Source organism: Myotis lucifugus, unplaced genomic scaffold (assembly GCF_000147115.1).
Source record: "Myotis lucifugus unplaced genomic scaffold, Myoluc2.0 scaffold_250, whole genome shotgun sequence".
Taxonomy (NCBI): domain Eukaryota; kingdom Metazoa; phylum Chordata; class Mammalia; order Chiroptera; family Vespertilionidae; genus Myotis; species Myotis lucifugus.
Genome location: NW_005871298.1, coordinates 1,263,348 through 1,280,723, shown reverse-complemented (window position 1 = coordinate 1,280,723; position 17,376 = coordinate 1,263,348). Strand labels below are relative to the sequence as shown.

The 17,376-nt window shown below is 37.9% G+C and overlaps 1 protein-coding gene across 1 annotated transcript in view; it reads left to right on the top strand.

Annotated features, from left to right (window-relative positions):
• Window positions 1-17,376, top strand: part of ARHGAP32 (Rho GTPase activating protein 32) — a 106,597-nt gene that overhangs the window by 18,868 nt on the left and 70,353 nt on the right. The window contains 2 exon segments of the mRNA XM_006098869.3: window positions 12,070-12,161; window positions 13,133-13,217. Of these exon segments, the coding sequence (XP_006098931.1) occupies window positions 12,070-12,161; window positions 13,133-13,217 (177 nt within the window).

Below are 17,376 nucleotides of genomic sequence, written 5' to 3'. Positions count from 1 at the left end.
TTAAAAAGACAAGGTGAGAGAGAGGAGGCATCTTTATCTTGTTCTTGATTTTGGAAGAAAAGCTTTCATGTTTGAGTATGATGTTAGCTGTGGGCTTGCCATATATGGCTTTATTATGTTGAAGTACTTTCCCTCTCTGTTCACTTTATTGAGAGCTTTCATGGCAAATGTATGTTGAATTTTGTCAAATGCTTTTGCTTCATGCATTGAGATGATCATAAGATTTGTGTAACTCGTTTTGTGAATGTGGTGTACCACATTGATTTGTGGATGTTGAGCTATTTTTGAATTTCTGCATTAAATTCCACTCGATCATGGTGTATTTCAATGTATTGTTGAATTTAGTTTGCTAATATTTTGTTGAGGATTTTTCATCAATGTTTATCAGGGATATTGGCTTGTAATTTGTGTGTGTGTGTGTGTGTGTGTGTGTGTGTGTGTGTGTGGCGCTTCATTGTCTGGTTTGGTAGCAGGGTAATTCTGGCCTCATAAAAAAAGTTTGAAAGTTTTCTTTCTTTTATTTTTTGGAAGAGTTTAAGAAGGATTGCTATTAACTTTTCTTTAAATGTTTGGAAGAATTTATCAATGAAGCCATCTGGTCCTGGAGTTTTATTTGTTAGGGGCTTTTGATTACTGATCGTCCCCTTTTTAGTATTTGGTCTGTTCTAAATAGTCATTTAAAAATCAAAACAGAAAAAACAAACCATAAAATAGGTCTCTCCTTTTTTGATGTATGGTTCATGATTTATTTATTATTCTTCATCAACTTGTAACAAAATAACGAGTTATCTTAAGAAATCAAAAGCTAGAGTTTTAAAAAATGAAGAGTAAAATAATTATTTGCAATGTCTTAATAATAAATTATATAGTAAGTAAACATTAGGATCTTAAAAAATAAGATGAAAGATGTAAAAAGAATGTAAGAGGAAATCTCTCACCCATTTTGAATATTTTAACTAAAACCACTTCAATCATCATACTTCTTAGTGTTTCTTCATTCATTTTATTTTTAGTATCCATCATTTCAATATTCTCAGAATATATCTTGTTATTTCTCAAATTTCTTTTGTTAGGAACAGTTTCTCACTTGTTATCTTTTCGACCATTAAAATTAACGTGTTCAAGGCTGAGGGCTAAAGTGGGTCATGTTGTAGCAAATGAAATTGTTGATCAAATAAAATCAGTGGCCTTGGCTTAAAATGATCTCATATGCTAACAACTAGGGTCATGAAAAATAAAGTGTCAATTTTGTACTTCCAAAATACTGAAAAAATTTAAAAGGCACAAAGTTAATTCTTGGAGTTGTCAACACTGTGTGTGTGTGTGTGTGTGTGTGTGTGTGTGTGTGTGTGTCCATGTCCATGAACGATGCTCTCCCCTTCCTTCCTGTCCCTCTTCCTCTCTCATAAACACATATATGTGCATGTGCATGAGCATGTGCTCTCTCGTGCATGTTCTCTCTCTCTCTCTCTCTCTCTCTCTCTCTCTCTCTTCCTCTCACCCCCCCCCCACACACACTCACACACACACACTCACACACACACACACACTCACAAAGGGTGGGCTCTTTTCCTCTGTCTCTCTTCCCACCTGCTGTACTTCGTCTGTACTTCGTCTCTTCATGCTTGCTCCCTCCCAGTTCTATGCTGGTCCTGCAGATTTCATTGTCTTCCCTATACAGATGACTTCCATGTCCGTGTCCCTAGCCCTGTAAGAATTCATTTCCCAGCTGAAGGTCCTGTGGAAGCCGTGAGCTGTAGATTTTCACTAAATCTCATCTTTCCCACTCCCTCAATGAGCTTCTTTTTAACTTTACAGATCATGTTAATAACACTCACTTTATTTCAGTCACCCAGGTCTAAGACCTTGTGGTTTGTTATAAATGAAATGGTTTCAATTCATTTTCCTTAAAAGCCAAAGCTCTTCCTCGCTTGATCATTTTGCTCCAGTTACATTGACCTTTTTGCTATTTATTTCTGGACTATGCCAAGCATTAGCTACTCCGGGGCCTTTGTGTTTGTGGTCTTTTTTTTTTCTTTTTCTTTCTTTTTTTCTGAAAGCACTTTCCCTGCATTATCTGCAAAGCTTGCTCCCTCTCTTCCTTCAGTTCCCTCTTTACAATTAAGTGCTGCCTTCACTCACCATCTTAGATGAAATAATAACCCTGCCCTCCTCTCTTTATCTTTCTTACGTTGCTTTAGTTTTCTCCACAGTGTTTAGACATACTGAATATTTGTATGAAAATTGTCTTTCTTTTCCATGAGATTGTAAGCTCCTTGAGTACAGGGACTTTGTCACTTATGTTTTGTCTCTTGTGCCTGGCATAGTAAATTCTCAGTAAATATTTTTTTGAATGAATGAAATTGTCATTCTCTGGACAAATTGAACCAGTTGTTTTTTCCTTGACAGCACCCGAATTTCCCTGCTTTTCTTTTTAAAAAAAATATATTTTATTGATTTTTTTACAGAGAGGAAGGGAGAGGGATAGAGAGTTAGAAACATCGATGAGAGAGAAACATTGATCAGCTGCCTCCTGCACACTCCCTACTGGGGATGTGCCCGCAACCAAAGTACATGCCCTTGACCGAAATCAAACCTGGGACCCTTGAGTCTGCAGGCTGACGCTCTATCCACTGAGCCAAACCGGTTAGGGCTCCCTGCTTTTCTTTACCGCATTTGTTAATATGAATTTTCTTTTCTTTTGTTTTCTTCTCCCCTTCTTTCTTTTCTTTCTGTTTTAAATCAAAAGTTAGACCATTACATTTTTCTTAGACTTTCCAAAAGTACCTCCCTTGTATTTGGACCACATCCCCGCATATTGCCTGCTTTCTAAAGAGGATTGATAGAATAGTCATTCTTCCTGAATAGTCTTGAAGCAGTACTTTTGGAAGACATGTGTATTTTGTGTATTGCTCTACTCTCTGATTCCTTTTACCCATCAGTTATAAAAACATTTGCCATTCGAATAAGAGAGAGAAAAGTCTTTGCAGATGCTCCTTCAGTGAATTTCTTTAGCTCTTTCTTACTGTGTGATGTTTAGCTGTTCATTTTTGATTGATGGGTGGATTTTACTCATGATTCAGAGACACTGATGGTATTTATCATTTCAGTTTTAAAGGCGGGATGTCTTGTTCAGAGTTGCTTTGTGAACAATCACAAATGCACCCATTGATTACTATGCAAAGCCCAGGTTTTGAGTTTCTGCCAGTATATTCAATGCTCTTCAATAAACAACCCCAAGCCCACCCCATTCCATGGTGCATTCGGTTCTGGCTGAAGATGGTGGGAATTCTCTGGCATGAATCAAGCAGTGTTAATTATGGAAGGTAATTAATGCACTCCTGGGAGTTCTGGGATTTATATTAGGTTGAATGTATGAACTCGTTCATTTTATAGGTTAAAAAGTGTTGAAAATGGGTAGTTTTATAACGTTAAGCCTAAAATCTTTTGAACTGGAGAACTGGTCATAAACCCAGCATTTATTTGTTAATTATTAAACTAAAAAATACATTACAAATATTGTGCTCTTTAAGACTTTAAGTGATCTGGATGTTACTTTTACTGATAGAATTTGTTATATGACTTTTCAAAAAAATGTTTAAACTTGTAAAATATTGAAGGAGGAAGTACATAAAACACATGCAGTTAGAAGAATGGGGTGTCATGGGTAGTCTAGAACCTTGCCATTTCTTCCTTTAGTAGAATATTTCCAATTCAGTGTCTCCATCATTTGTGGTTCTTGGTTCCCTTCCACCCTTCTCTACATACCCTGCCTATTCCAGGAAGAATTCACATTTTATGTTTTTATAATACACGTTTAAACATTATATGTACATTTTTACTAGTAGATCTGGTACACAAAATTCAAGTGCAGAAACAGACCATTTTCTAGCAGCACAGAAGAATAGCAGTACTTTACCTGAATAAAGTACTTACAAAGTTAATCGTGTTGTTTTTAGATTTTCCTAGGAATCTTTTCATAAAATGTCTGGTAAAAGTATATACAACATGGGACCCCATATTTTCAGCAGAAAATATCTGCTGAATCAGTAGGATTATCTTTAATGATTGGGGCAGATAGGAGTGAACAGATAAATCTGCATTATAGAAAAGTAGAAACTTCAGAATGTTTCAAGATCTTGCTAATATGTCAGTGTGTTAATTTTTAAGTTGCTTGCCTAGCTGTTGCCTAGAGAAATTGTATTATTATTCTGATGGCTCTTGCTGATCATTTTTCTTAAATTATTTTAAACATTGCTCCTGGATAATTTCCCCCCAGCTGTTGCATGTTCTTTTCGAGGAGATATTTTCTGTTAGAAGTGAACTTTAAAGGCAACTCCTTTGTGCAAAAGTACTAGTTTTATAATCAGGTGCAGAAATCTTTTTTTCTTCTCTTTAGTATTCCCACCCTGTTGTTCCTCATCAAAATAGAGAATTAAATAGGAGTAACTATATAGTTTACTCCTGGGCTCGTTTGATAGCTACTTGTATGATTTGTGAATTTTCCACATACTTAAACCTGCCTGCCTCCTTTGAGTCCCATTTCTGTTATTTAGCACTTGCACATTGGGAGGTCTAGATAACATACTGGAGGAAATAAGTGAAGAAAATTGTCTTGTAATATGTTTTTAACATCAAGCGTATTTTGCTGTACAAAATTCTCTTGAAAATACACATAACTAAGTTAATTGAATTTCTTTGTGATCTTCTTTAAGAATCATTTTAGTGATAATGTAATACACTGTAGATTTAATAAATTTAGCTCTTCTGATGTATTGGGATGATGATTATTAAATTTTACCCCATTATCTCTTCTTTGTAAGAAAGGGAATAATATTTAGACTAATTAAACTTCGTAAACTTTTCATTACAGAGATTTTTTTGCATTTATTTACTATGATTAAACTGTGGTTGCATTTGGAAACTGGCAGTCCTGTTTGCCTTTCTTGGCAGAATGAATTTTCCATTCAAATACTGCTTTTTCAGTTGACTGTATATATGTATGGGTACGTCCCATTATAAATGTGTTTTTATTCTTATTCTTCCCTAGATATGGATACCTAGTTTTGCCCATTAGAGTTCTATAGAATATATAATCTCATTTATTTATGACAGTTTGTTATGCATTTGCAAATGGTTGCTGTAAAGGTAGGTAAATGCAGAGGTGGGAAAGCTAGCTAGCCTGCTTTCTCTCTTTTTCTCTCTTCTACTTTATAAACACAAAACATGCTTATATAGAAAAGGCAGAAAATTGAAAAAGAGAGAGACTGTCAACCACAATCCCATTTTGCACAGTGGTGAGATTATTTTGGTATATTTCTTTCATGATTTCCTGCAATGCAGAGAGTTTTAATTTTAACATCATATAAACACGATTTTCTTACATAAAATTTTCCAAATTGTTAGTTTCAAAGAATAATGCTTTGTTTATCCACCCCCCTTTCCCATCAGGCGTGGAAATGTGACTTATAATTGTAAACCATATACAATTTTATCTATCCTTCCTACTTAACATAAACCTTCTACCTTATTATTAAGGTGCTGCAGTTAAGAGAAGCTTGAATGTTTCCCAAAGTGCATCATGGGAAGTGTCATAGGTGCAGGAGTTGCTGGTTCACTGGAAGGAAGAGACCTCTGGGAAAGATTGGCTGCTGGACATAGTGTAGGGACACCTGGAAGGGGGGTTAAAACATTGCTGTGAAGGAGGAAGGGAATTCAGTTTCCCTTAGGAGAAAATAGGGAGGGTTTTGAGATCTGCAGAATGGGATATGGGACAGATTGTAGCATGCGCATGGAAATGCATGGTTGCAAGAGAGAAGGAGAGAGGGCTGTGGCGCTGAGTCAGCTCTATATTTCCCACCAGTTACCTACTCCACCTGCCAAATTTGCACTTAATTCTAGGCCTTGCCTTCTCATGAGCAGCATACTCCCGAGGGATGCTTCAGCAGAAGCCTTGGGAGAAGGAAGTAGGCTCACCCAGATAATTTTCCTACTTTAAGATCCACTGACCTGGAATTTTAATAATATCTGAGCCATCTCTTCCCAGCATTGCTCATGTTAGTGTTTGAATAGCCAGGAAGTGACATAGGAATCTTGGCGGAGATTCTCTTTAGAATTTTTTCCTCCCACAGTGTTATATAGTCTTTCTCTGGTATTTATACTTCATGACATAGTTAACATATGTGATAACATTAGTTGATGGAAATTACAAAAATTTTAAAACCATTAATACTCTATAAAACTTGCCTGGGAGAAATTTATGTATACATAATTAGTGCTAAATGAAAAGCTCTTAATAAACAAAGTTAATGGCTGCATAATAGCCTATAAGACAGGAAATATTATTGATGTTTCATAGATTAGTAGGACTTTGAGTTTGTTTTATATTTTTCATGTTGATGATTATATTTATGATGAATTTTGCCTTGTCTTTTTACTATTATGGGGAAGTATTTAAAGGGTATGAAAGGATTTTGTTAATTCGTATTCTAGGCAGTAATGTTTCGTGTCTTTTGTGCCATATCTTTTCATTCAAACATTCTTAGTTTTTCACATTTTGATAGGAGTAAAACTATTTCCCACATACTATTTGGTTAATAACATGTTGCTTTCTTTACAGTTGGCTACATGATCTGGTTGAGTGCCTGTCAAGCTCATTCTGTTTACAGCTGCAGCTGCAAAATACTGTGCTGCATCTTAACATTTAGCAACAAGAGCATTTAGTAAGAACTGCTCAGACCTCGAGACCCTGGTCCTACCTAACAATTTGGGCTTTTTGTGTAGGTTACAATTTTCACCCAGGAATTTTTGTCTTTTCAATATGTTTATGATCCTATATAATAAAAGGGTAATATGCAAATAGACCAAAAGGCAGAACAACCAGAATACCTGTGGCCTCTTGCCCCAGCCAGCCCTGCCCCCACTCGGCCCCCCGCCCGAGCCGGCCCCCCCCAGATAGCCCCCATCAGGGCGGGCCGGCTGGACCCCACAGTGCCCAAAATTGTGCACCGGGCCTCTAGTATCTATTATATAAAAAGCCCATGGCCCTAATGGCGTAACAACCAAAGACCGGCATGGGTGGGTGGGGCTCTGAGCGTGGCAAAGCCGCGCAGGTGGGTGGGGCCGTGTGAATTTGTGTGCCGGGCCTCTAGTATATGGTATAAAGTCTTTGGTAAGTCCAACATTTGTTTCATCTCATATTTGGTATCTGATTGTCCCTTTTGGGGGAATTGCTCATATTTTACAGATTTTTGGTGTATCAAGTAATTTCTTATTGTGTCATGGATAGTTTGAATATTATGTTGTGAGACTGTCTCCTGTTGAAATCCTCTGGAGAATGTTGACTTTTCTGGCTTATGAGGCATTAACCTGGTGGGGTTTAGGTTGATGTTTCTATCTGGATTTGTTAGGTGGTGGTTTTAGCATCAGTTCAGTTTTGACTTGGTACCCACTGTCTCCTCTCAAAGGATGCTTTTCCTGACTTCTCTGGCTGGAAGGAAGGAGGAAGGAATTCTCTAAGAATGTTAGTCTCTGTACTGCACAGTTTTTCCTGACTGGGGCTGTCATCAGGCCTAAGCAATGAGAGAAAAAAGAGAAAAAAATAACAAGGATTATCCCTACAGTCTTTACACAACAGGGTCCCCTTTGATTATTTCTCTAGTCCAGTGATGGCGAACCTATGACACGCGTGTCAGAGGTGACACGCGAACTCATTTTTTTGGTTGATTTTTCTTTGTTAAATGGCATTTAAATATATACAATAAATATCAAAAATATAAGTCTTTGTTTTACTATGGTTGCAAAGATCAAAACATTTCTATCTGTGACACGGCACCAGAGTTAAGTTAGGTTTTTTCAAAATGCTGACACGCCGAGCTCAGAAGGTTCGCCATCACTGCTCTAGTCAGAAGGATGGGTTTTCACTCAGGGTCTTACGTGTCCATGGTACAGCTGAAGTGTTGCTCCAAAGTCTGTCCTTGGAAGAGAAGCAAAAAAAAGAAAGAAAACTCTTGCCTATTTGTTTCCATATTCAAGGGCCATTTTCTAGTCAGAAAGTTGTAATTCCTTAGAGTTTTACTAGTCATGCTTGTTACTTATATCATGAGTCAGCTTTTCCTTAGGCAATTCCAAGAGGTAAAGGGCGGGGAGGGGGGCGGGGGGAGGGGCGGCAAGCGGGTTTGAATCCAGGAAACACGCTGTCAGCCTATGATTAGTCATTCTTCAGGTCTTGACTTTACACCCCAATCCACTTACTCTAATTAAATATTTTAGAATTCTCAGGTAGTTGCTTGTTTTTATTTTATTTCATTTTGTTTTCTGTAGAGTTTTTGTTATAAACAGTAGAAGAGACTAGAAGCCTCCCATTCTTTTTTTTTTGAAATAAATTTTGCTGGATATAGAATTCAACGTTGATAGTTGTTTTAAAAAGCAATGGAAAGAACCCATTCCACGTTTTCTGCTTTTCTCATATGTAGTCCTGTGAGTGTAATGTGTGTATATATTTCCCCCCTCTTGGCTGCTATTAAGGTTTTCTCTTTATCAGGGGTTTGGCTGAGTATGGAGTTTACCTTGTATAATCTGTTTCTTTTAAAGATCATAGCCTCTTATGTCTTTTCTGTATGGTGGAACTTTAGTGCTTTAAACAGTTGGTTTATACATTTATACAACTTTTCTTAATCGTGTCCTCACTGGTGTTGAAAGTTTCTTGGGTGGTTTTGATGTCTGTGTTAACTTATAAAATAAGTAAGAAAACAGTCTTTTTAAAAATGTTATTTGAAATACGATTCTTTTCTCACTCCTCATTTTTTTCCCAGTTATAACTATTTTAGACAGATGTAGAACCAGAAGTTTCACAAAAATTCCTATTGACATTTTTTCCTGTTAATTTTTAATACAAACACACACAGTCACATACTGTAGTAATGCCTACATTTATTCATGTTTTTAATGTTAAGTTTTTTTTCAAGCACAGCATTCCATTGCATAAACACACTATAGTTTATTCAGCTATTCCCCTGTTTTTGTTTATTTTGGGTATTTTTGTTTTATAATGACCATTTTCTGGTGATTATAAAAAATCTATGAACGTTTATGTACATGTTTTTTTGTGTACCTAGGGAATATTTTTTGGGTCTATATTCAGGAGTGTAGTTGCAGGATTATAGGTAGATTCATGTTTAACATAATAGGAATTATCAAACAAATTTCCTAAGTGGTTATTACTGTTTTACACTTCAATCAGCAATAAATGAGAGTTTTAGTGCTCCATTTTTTTTGTTGTTGCCAACTTTGGTATTTTAATTTTTATTATTCCATTATGTGTATTATTCCATTATGGTTTAATTTTCCATTTCTTTGATGAGTAATGACATTGAGTATCTACAATTATTGGCCATTTGGCATCCTCTTTTATGAAATACCTGTTTAGATTTTTTGGCATTTAAAAAATTGGGTTGTTAGTTTTTAATATATTATAAGGAGCTCTTTTTAAATGACTTGTTTTTAATCTTGATGTAATCAAATTTAATTTTTTCCTAAAGGTAATACTTTTTTATTTCCTGTTTAAGGCACTTTTACTTATGTTAAAGTTGTTCTTCTGTATTTAATTTTAGCAGCATTATTAATCCTCACATTGAGTGAATTTTTTGAAGGTTCAAGGTTTATTCTTATGTTGCATACTTTAGAAAACTTCACCAATCTTATTTATTGACACAGGAGTATTTTTTTGAATTTCATTGTTACTTTTGTTCACAAGTTAAGTTTTGTTGTCTATATGTGGGCTTTCTCTGGTCTTTCTGTTATATTTATTTACTTTGTCCTTCCTTACTCCAGTCCAGTATCAACTGACTTAAATTACTATTGCTTTTCAGTAAGTCTTTTAATCAGGAAGTGTACAGACTAGATCTTCCAGGTTATTAACTTTAATGGCAAGCTATTAAATCTTGATATTTATATGTCAGACAGATATGACTAGCTTTCACTTAAAAATGTTCTTTTCTCTGAAAAATCTAAAAACCAGAATCTAACAATAAGTATGTGTATATATATATATACACACACACAATAATACAGATACCCACTAAAAGTGTGAAACTTTATTGAATCTTTTACCTATTTAATTAGAAAAAAAGATGATGAAGTAATCCTATTAGATGGCAATGTTAAAGACTGATCATATTCAGTGTTTGTGAGGTTGTGAGAGAACAGGCATCCATGTACATGGTTGGTAGTGTTGTAAATGGGATCAATGTTTTCTGGAGGATTATTTAGCAGTGTGCATCAAAATAGAGAGCCAGGACAGTGGAAAGCTAGGACAATTCCTTGCAAGTGGAACGGGGAAACTGAGACAGACAGCTGAATGAACTGGTCTGAGCACTTTACAGCCAGATACGGAAAGTCCCCATGGCCGAAAGCCCTAGGTGTGGCTTAGACCCCCTGACCTTTCCTCCCTAGAGATAACATCCAGGCCTCCATTTCAGCTCCAGGCCCAGAAAATCAGCAAAACCAGGTGGGTGACGCCAGCTGCAGTGAGTGACTAAGGCGCTGACCAGTCAGCAGAGACCGTGACCTTGATAGAGTACCTGTGGAAAGCAGCCCCACCTCGTTTCTCTCCTGTTGCTTCTTCTGTCCTAAGTCCTTCCTTGTGTCACTGTCCCAGCTTTCATAAACTTACTCTCAAAATCACCCGTACTCGTGCTGTGAAGTCTTCCCTGCTCGAAGCCAAGAACCCACACACTGCAGGCTGGCCCGAGGCAGACCCGCTTCAGGCCTGATCCCCACCTGGTCACAGCAGTAGTAGTGCTCCCACATGTCCAGCTTGACCAAGTAAAGCTGCAACTTTCACAGATGCAGCACAGTACTGCTAACTATAGTCACCCGGGTGTACGTCACTTCCCCATGGCTTCTTTATTTTGTAACTGGAGGTTTGTGCATTTTGACCCTGTTCACCCATTTTACTCACTCCCTACCCCCCTGCTCTGTCAAGCATCAGTCTCTTCTCTGTATTTATAAACTTTTGTTTTTTGGTCTATATTTTTAGATGCCACATATAAGTGATATCATGTGTTTGTCTTTCTATTTTTATGTATAGATTTTAGAGAGAGAGAGGAAGGGAAAGAGAGGAATATCAGGTCGTTGTTTCACTTATTTTTGCATCATTGGTTGATTCTTGTATGCATCCTGACCGGGATCAAACCCGTAACCTGGGAGTATAAGGACGATGCTCAAGCAACTGAGCTACTGGCCTGGGCTTGCTTGTCTTTCTTTATCTGATGTATTTTGCTTAGTGTAATGCCCTCAAGGTCCAACCATGTTGTCACAAACGGCAAGACTTCTCTTTTTATGGCTGAGTAGTATTCTGTTGCATATATTTACCACATCTTCTTTGTGAATCTCCTCTTAACTCAATTTAACTGCTCACCCCATATTATTCTCCCCTGTTGCATCAGGTGGCATTGGCTATACTAATTAAGGTTACAAATCATGGATAATATAGCATAAATGTTTTTTATAGATTTTTGGATTTGCTATTTATTTTGTTCAGAGTATGAAGAACCTTGCAGTTGAATGTGTCACTAGAGTTAAAAAATCACCACATGAAAACTGTGTCAGATGAAGGAGTAAATTTGGAAGTATGACATAGATGTCACTTTCAACTTCTGTTGTGAGAAATGCATGTTGTCATCTCCTAATTATGTTCCCATTACCATTTTACCTTTTATTAATCATTGTAACCAAGGTTACTTTATTCCACCAACTCCCTGGGGAGGTTTAAGTATGTGTGAGACACATAATAGCTGATTTTGAAATCTGAGTATAAGAGCATGAAAATTCTTAACAGAACATTTTTTCTCATACTGTAAAGTTAAATATTTAAATTAGGTGAATATTTTTTTCTTATTCTTAATTAAAACTCAGTAAATTATCATTTTAAGAAGAGATTATTAAATCAGTATGTATTGCTCTTGGTACAGAGTCAATAGAATCATTAAAATGAACCATACTCTGTTTTTTAAAACATACGGGTACTAAAGGAATAGTCATAAATCTTTTTTCTTTATTATTTTTAAGGCAAGAGGAGCAGATGTGCCTGAGATTCCTGGAGACCTTAGCCTTAAGACATGTGGCAGTACAGCTAGTATGAAGGTTAAACACGTGAAAAAGTAAGTATAACTTTACTGCAGTTTTGAAATGAATTCCTATAAATGGAAATGAGTTCTTTACTTTAGTTCTGTTAAAACCTTTATTTAGATTTCTTACTAAATAAGCTGTTACTGTCCATACATTAAACTGTAGTGTTAAGCCTTAATTTATGACTCAGCAGTTAGTGGGCTAGGTTTGAAGACTAGCTCTGGTCTAAAAATACACTGTAATTTTGTTCTTGCAGTTTTATGTCATTGTCTATTAGACTGCATTTGTTCAACAGGAAAAAGCCAACTATGTCCTTCTTGGTACCTTTAGTAGGTGTTCTCACCCATTTAGAAAAATCGAGTTTGTTGTTTGAGTTACGAGAATTGCTCTATCTCAGCTTCACCTTCACAAGGGTAGGGAATGGGTGCCAGAAGTTGACTCTCAAGTGAAATATCTTTAGGTATCTGTTTCAGTTTTGAGCAGAAAAACCACCTTGTCAGCTGGTAGAGGGTTAGATAGCTGTGTTTTCATTGCGGGTATAGAAAAGACAAGGATAAAAATGTTCATTCTGCATCCAGACCCACCAACCCGGGACTGATGGGCTGCGACAACATGCACAGGTAACGCCTGGCTTTGTGTTCTGTGGTGGGAATGCTGCTTCTGGCTAGAAGCTGGCTCGTCTCAGTTTCCATAACATTCACCGACAGCATAGTTTTCCCGTGGGCACTGACTTGGGACACGATGAGGAGAGTACAGTGATGCTTTTTAATTTTTGTTGTTGTTTTTTGACCCGTGCAGTCCATGTAACTTTCATTGGATTCCGTGTATTTCTGAAAGGGTGTGTGTGGGTATATGTGTGCTCATGCGCATGTGCTTATTAAATAAACTATTAAATAGTTTGCTTGCATGAGCTCCTAAACCCGTTTTATTTTCTCTTGGTGCTTAGCAGTTTCTTCACTGTTTCGGTGTCTTGTATCTCACTGATTTATCTCATGTGCTTCAGGTTGCCCTTCACCAAAGGCCACTTTCCGAAGATGGCCGAATGCGCACATTTCCACTATGAGAACGTCGAGTTTGGCAGCATACAGGTATGTTTGAAGTGGTTCCTACAGGCTGAGTTAAGTTTGTTATTCACGACTCTTTTTCAGGACTAAACCAGGCACATATTCGTTTCAGGTATGCAAACATAGTGATTAGACATTTATATAACTTACAAGTGATCACCCCAATAAGTCTAGTACCCATCTGACACCATCCGTAGTTATTACAATATTATGTTATTGTGTGTTTTTTTAAATACAAATAAGTGGCTCTTTTTTTTTTAATATCTCCACAGGAGGATAATTTTTTCATTGGTTTTTAGAGAGAGTGGGAGGGAAGGAAAAGGAAGGAAAGAGAGAGAGAGACATCAATGTGAGAGAGGCACATCGATTGGTTGCCTCCCACACTTGCTCCAATTGGGGGATTGAACCTGCAACCCAGGCATGTGCCTCAACTGGGAATCGAGCCCACGACCTTGAGTTGCAGGGATGATGCTCCAACCAACGAGCCACACTGGCCAGGGCTATGCTGTTGTTTTCTAATCAGTGCATTTAAGTTTGGAAAATTTTCCCCTGAATAGTACATTGAACAAACTCTATAGGTTTTGATAAATAGTGTTGTATTATGTTTTGTTTAGAGAAATTGAAACCTCAGAGGAAAAAAAAAGATAATTTCTAGAAAGGACTTCTTGTTTTAAGTAAAACCATATATAGTTTTAGATTTTGTGAATTCATTATCTTTGTTGCACTTCTCTCTGTTGTATCATCTCCATTGTTCAAAAACTAAGATTTATTCAAATTTCAGAAAATGTTTTTTTCAGTAAGAAGGGAAATATCCCTTGTAACATGCAAATACCAGTAATCAGTTCATTCTGTTTTACCCATTTGAGGCCTTGCTCTCCTCCTGCTGTGGCTGGTGTGGTGCCGCCACCTAGTGTGGAGGACACTAAAACATTTGTGTGGTTTGCATTTCCTATTATTTGCTCATCTGAAGCTGAAATTAATGTTTCCTTTTTATCTGATTTCATATAAAGCATTGAGGTAAATTAACCTGAATCCAAGAGATCAGGTCTTACCTGAAATAAGACATAGGAAGTGTATGAATTTAATACCTATTTCTTGAGCATTCGCTGCTAAAGTTACTGTGCAAGGGCCTGGGAAATGCTACTGTTGCTTTCTATGATCAGGTACACTCTTGCTTTGATACTGAGAAATGTGGAAAGAGGTTGTAATGTTTGACCCAAGTGTGAAAATGCTGAGGAAAAATCATGTGAAACACAAATCCTGACTTTTCATTTTAAATGAAGTCATCAGGATTATGATAATCAAATACAAGCCAGTATTTATTGAATGTTTTCTGTGAGCCAGATTTACACTAAGTACTATTTGTATGTTGTCTGATTGAGTCTTCACAACAGTTTCAGACGAGGAAATCGAGGTAGGAAGAGTTTAAGAACTTACCTAAGATCACAGCCGGGAAGTGGAGGGGTCTGTGTGTGCATCACAGCCACGAGCCATTAACAGCCTGGGATGTAAGCATAGGGCTCTGGGAGAGAGAAAACTCTTCTCTGACCAGAGGGCTCTATTTGTAGGTTTGCTGTTCAGTCGTAACCCAGGTATCAAAGCAAGTCCTGACCACACAGAAATGTGGAAATGCCCATGAAGCACTCTTTTCCTGACGAGTGTATGTTCTGGAGTGAGCACCTGTAAGACAGGAGATGCGATTCTGCTAGTGTGTCATTCACGCTCACTTCCCATGTGTTCTGCATGCTGCGGGCATCTCACTGAGCTGAGGGGGATTCTAGTCCAGTGATGGCGAACCTTTTGAGCTCGGCGTGTCAGCATTTTGAAAAACCCTAACAACTCTGGTGCCGTGTCACAGATAGAAATTTTTTGATCTTTGCAACCATAGTAAAACAAAGACTTATACTTTTGATATTTATTTTATATATTTAAATGCCATTTGACAAAGAAAAACCAACCAAAAAAATGAGTTTTCGTGTCACCTCTGATACGCGTGTCATAGGTTCGCCATCACTGTTCTAGTGTCTGGAGATGAGCAAACCTGGTCGTCAACATAGGATCAGTGCTCTCTCCCAAGTCTGGAGGGAAAAGTGGACCATGAGGCTTAAGAAGATGCGTGTAGGTCTCTAGCTTTTCCCAAAGGAATTTGAAGTGCAGTTTTGTCTACTATTGATTTTTGCCTTATATGCTGAAATTAGAACTCAGTTCACTTATTACTCACCTAAAAGGCAACTCTAATATATATTCTTCCACTTGGCATTCTCGACTCAGGAGTTTTAAAGTAGTATTGTCACTCTTAATGTGTTAGGGTGTTGACGGCGGGCATGCGTGGACCACATAATATTGTGCAACAGAAATATTTTTCATGTTTCCACACCTCGTAGAGGCTACAGAGGTGAAATGTACGAACTCCAGAGGTATGTCACAGTGCAATTGCAACCGTACTAGAACTAAATAAAAGATGAATAAAAGGTCTCCCTTTACCCCATTTGAAATCTGTTGATTAGGCTTTGATGACCGGTATTTTTGTGGGTGGGGTGATGTATTTCTACCCTGACTTACAAAACTGATGTCCATGCTCCCTGTAGAGAAAGGACTTTTCTGAATATTGGAAGGCTTTCTGGATAGAGTTTTATTTTTAAAGATCCTAACAACACTAATTGCAGATTGGTTACCATGGTGATAGAAAAGTGAATTCAGTATAGAAAAATAACTCCAAAAATAGATTTGTAAGGAATCTAGAAGGATGGGACTTGGAAATTCTGTTCTCCCTTCCTTATAGACAAAGCACTGAGATAGCGTTACATTGAAGGAAGTAAAGATAATGTAAATTATTACGTTCATGTCATTCAATAGGCAAATGTAGCCCGATTGTTCATAATGTGTGCTCTTGGCACATGTGGTGTGGGTCCTGCATAAAACCTCGCCATTCTGACTTGTTCATAGGGTGTCTTAAAACCAACAGACAATTCATCAAGAGTGCTTTTCTTGAATACCTTGTATTCAAGAATACCTTAGGGGAAACAAGCAATATACCAGTACACCTAAGAAAAATGTAATACATATTGTGAGAGTGCTTGTATAGGCATTCAAAGGCAAGAGAAGTTACTTCCTGTGGCACTCAAGGAAGGCTTTATTGGAGCTTGAATAGATTTGGGATATGCAAAGACAGAAGCGCAGAGCATTTAGACAAGGAAAATTAGCTTAGACAAAGGCACCTGGGAGGGGAGGGGAGGGGATGAATGGGTTAGAAGGATTATGGGAAAACGTGGTTTCAAAGATATTTGGAGCAGTGCCTTTCTTCAAAGCTCATCTAAGCTTCTGGACTTTGCATTTAAATTACCTTCTTAGTAGGAATTGAGAAAGTATTGAGAGATTTTGAAAAGAAAGTACCATAATCAGTGTGCGAGGGAAATGGAGAGAGGCCAGTGGGAAGACTACTGTGAATGTCCAGTCTGCAATTGTCTAGCCCAGACACTGTGAGGCTCAGACCCAGGGGAGAAGCAGTGGAGAAGGGGAAAAAAGGAACAGGTGAGGTGTGAGAGGCAAGTTTTGGGAGACTAAAGAGCGAGATTAGGGAATCAAAGGTTGAGATCAGATCTTGACCCTGGGAATATAAAAAGAAAGGATATGTGGAGAGGCGGAGGGGTAGATGAATCGGGATGATTAGGTTGGTTAACAGTGAATGGTTATGAAACCAGACACAATGGGTCCAAGGCTGCCTGTCACTACTTGAGCCAAATTAAACAGAGACGGGGTTGAATCATATATGAGCGTTTATTCCAATACTGCCGGCAGCATGGGAGAGCAGTCGGTCACCCTGGAAATTCTGCTCTGACGCCCCTAGCCAGTTGGCTGATTATATACACACGAGGGGGAACATGGCTAGGTGCGGCTGTGAGCGTAACATGGAAAGGGGAGGGGAGGGTCTGAAGTTGGGCCTTCAGGAGCTCAAAGAACCATAACAAGGTGGCTAATCTATGATGCTACAAACAGCTCAGCCCGTTCCTGAGACTGGAGAATAGTCAGCATTCCTAGGCAAACTCCCGGAGGGAGTCAGGGTCCGGGCACAGCAACCAAATCAAAGCGTGTCCTGTCCTTGGTCTGTTCTCAAAATGTATTTCTTTTCTGAGTCATGGACCCATCGAGGCATCTTATCTTTCTACAGCCTTGTTTCATCCTT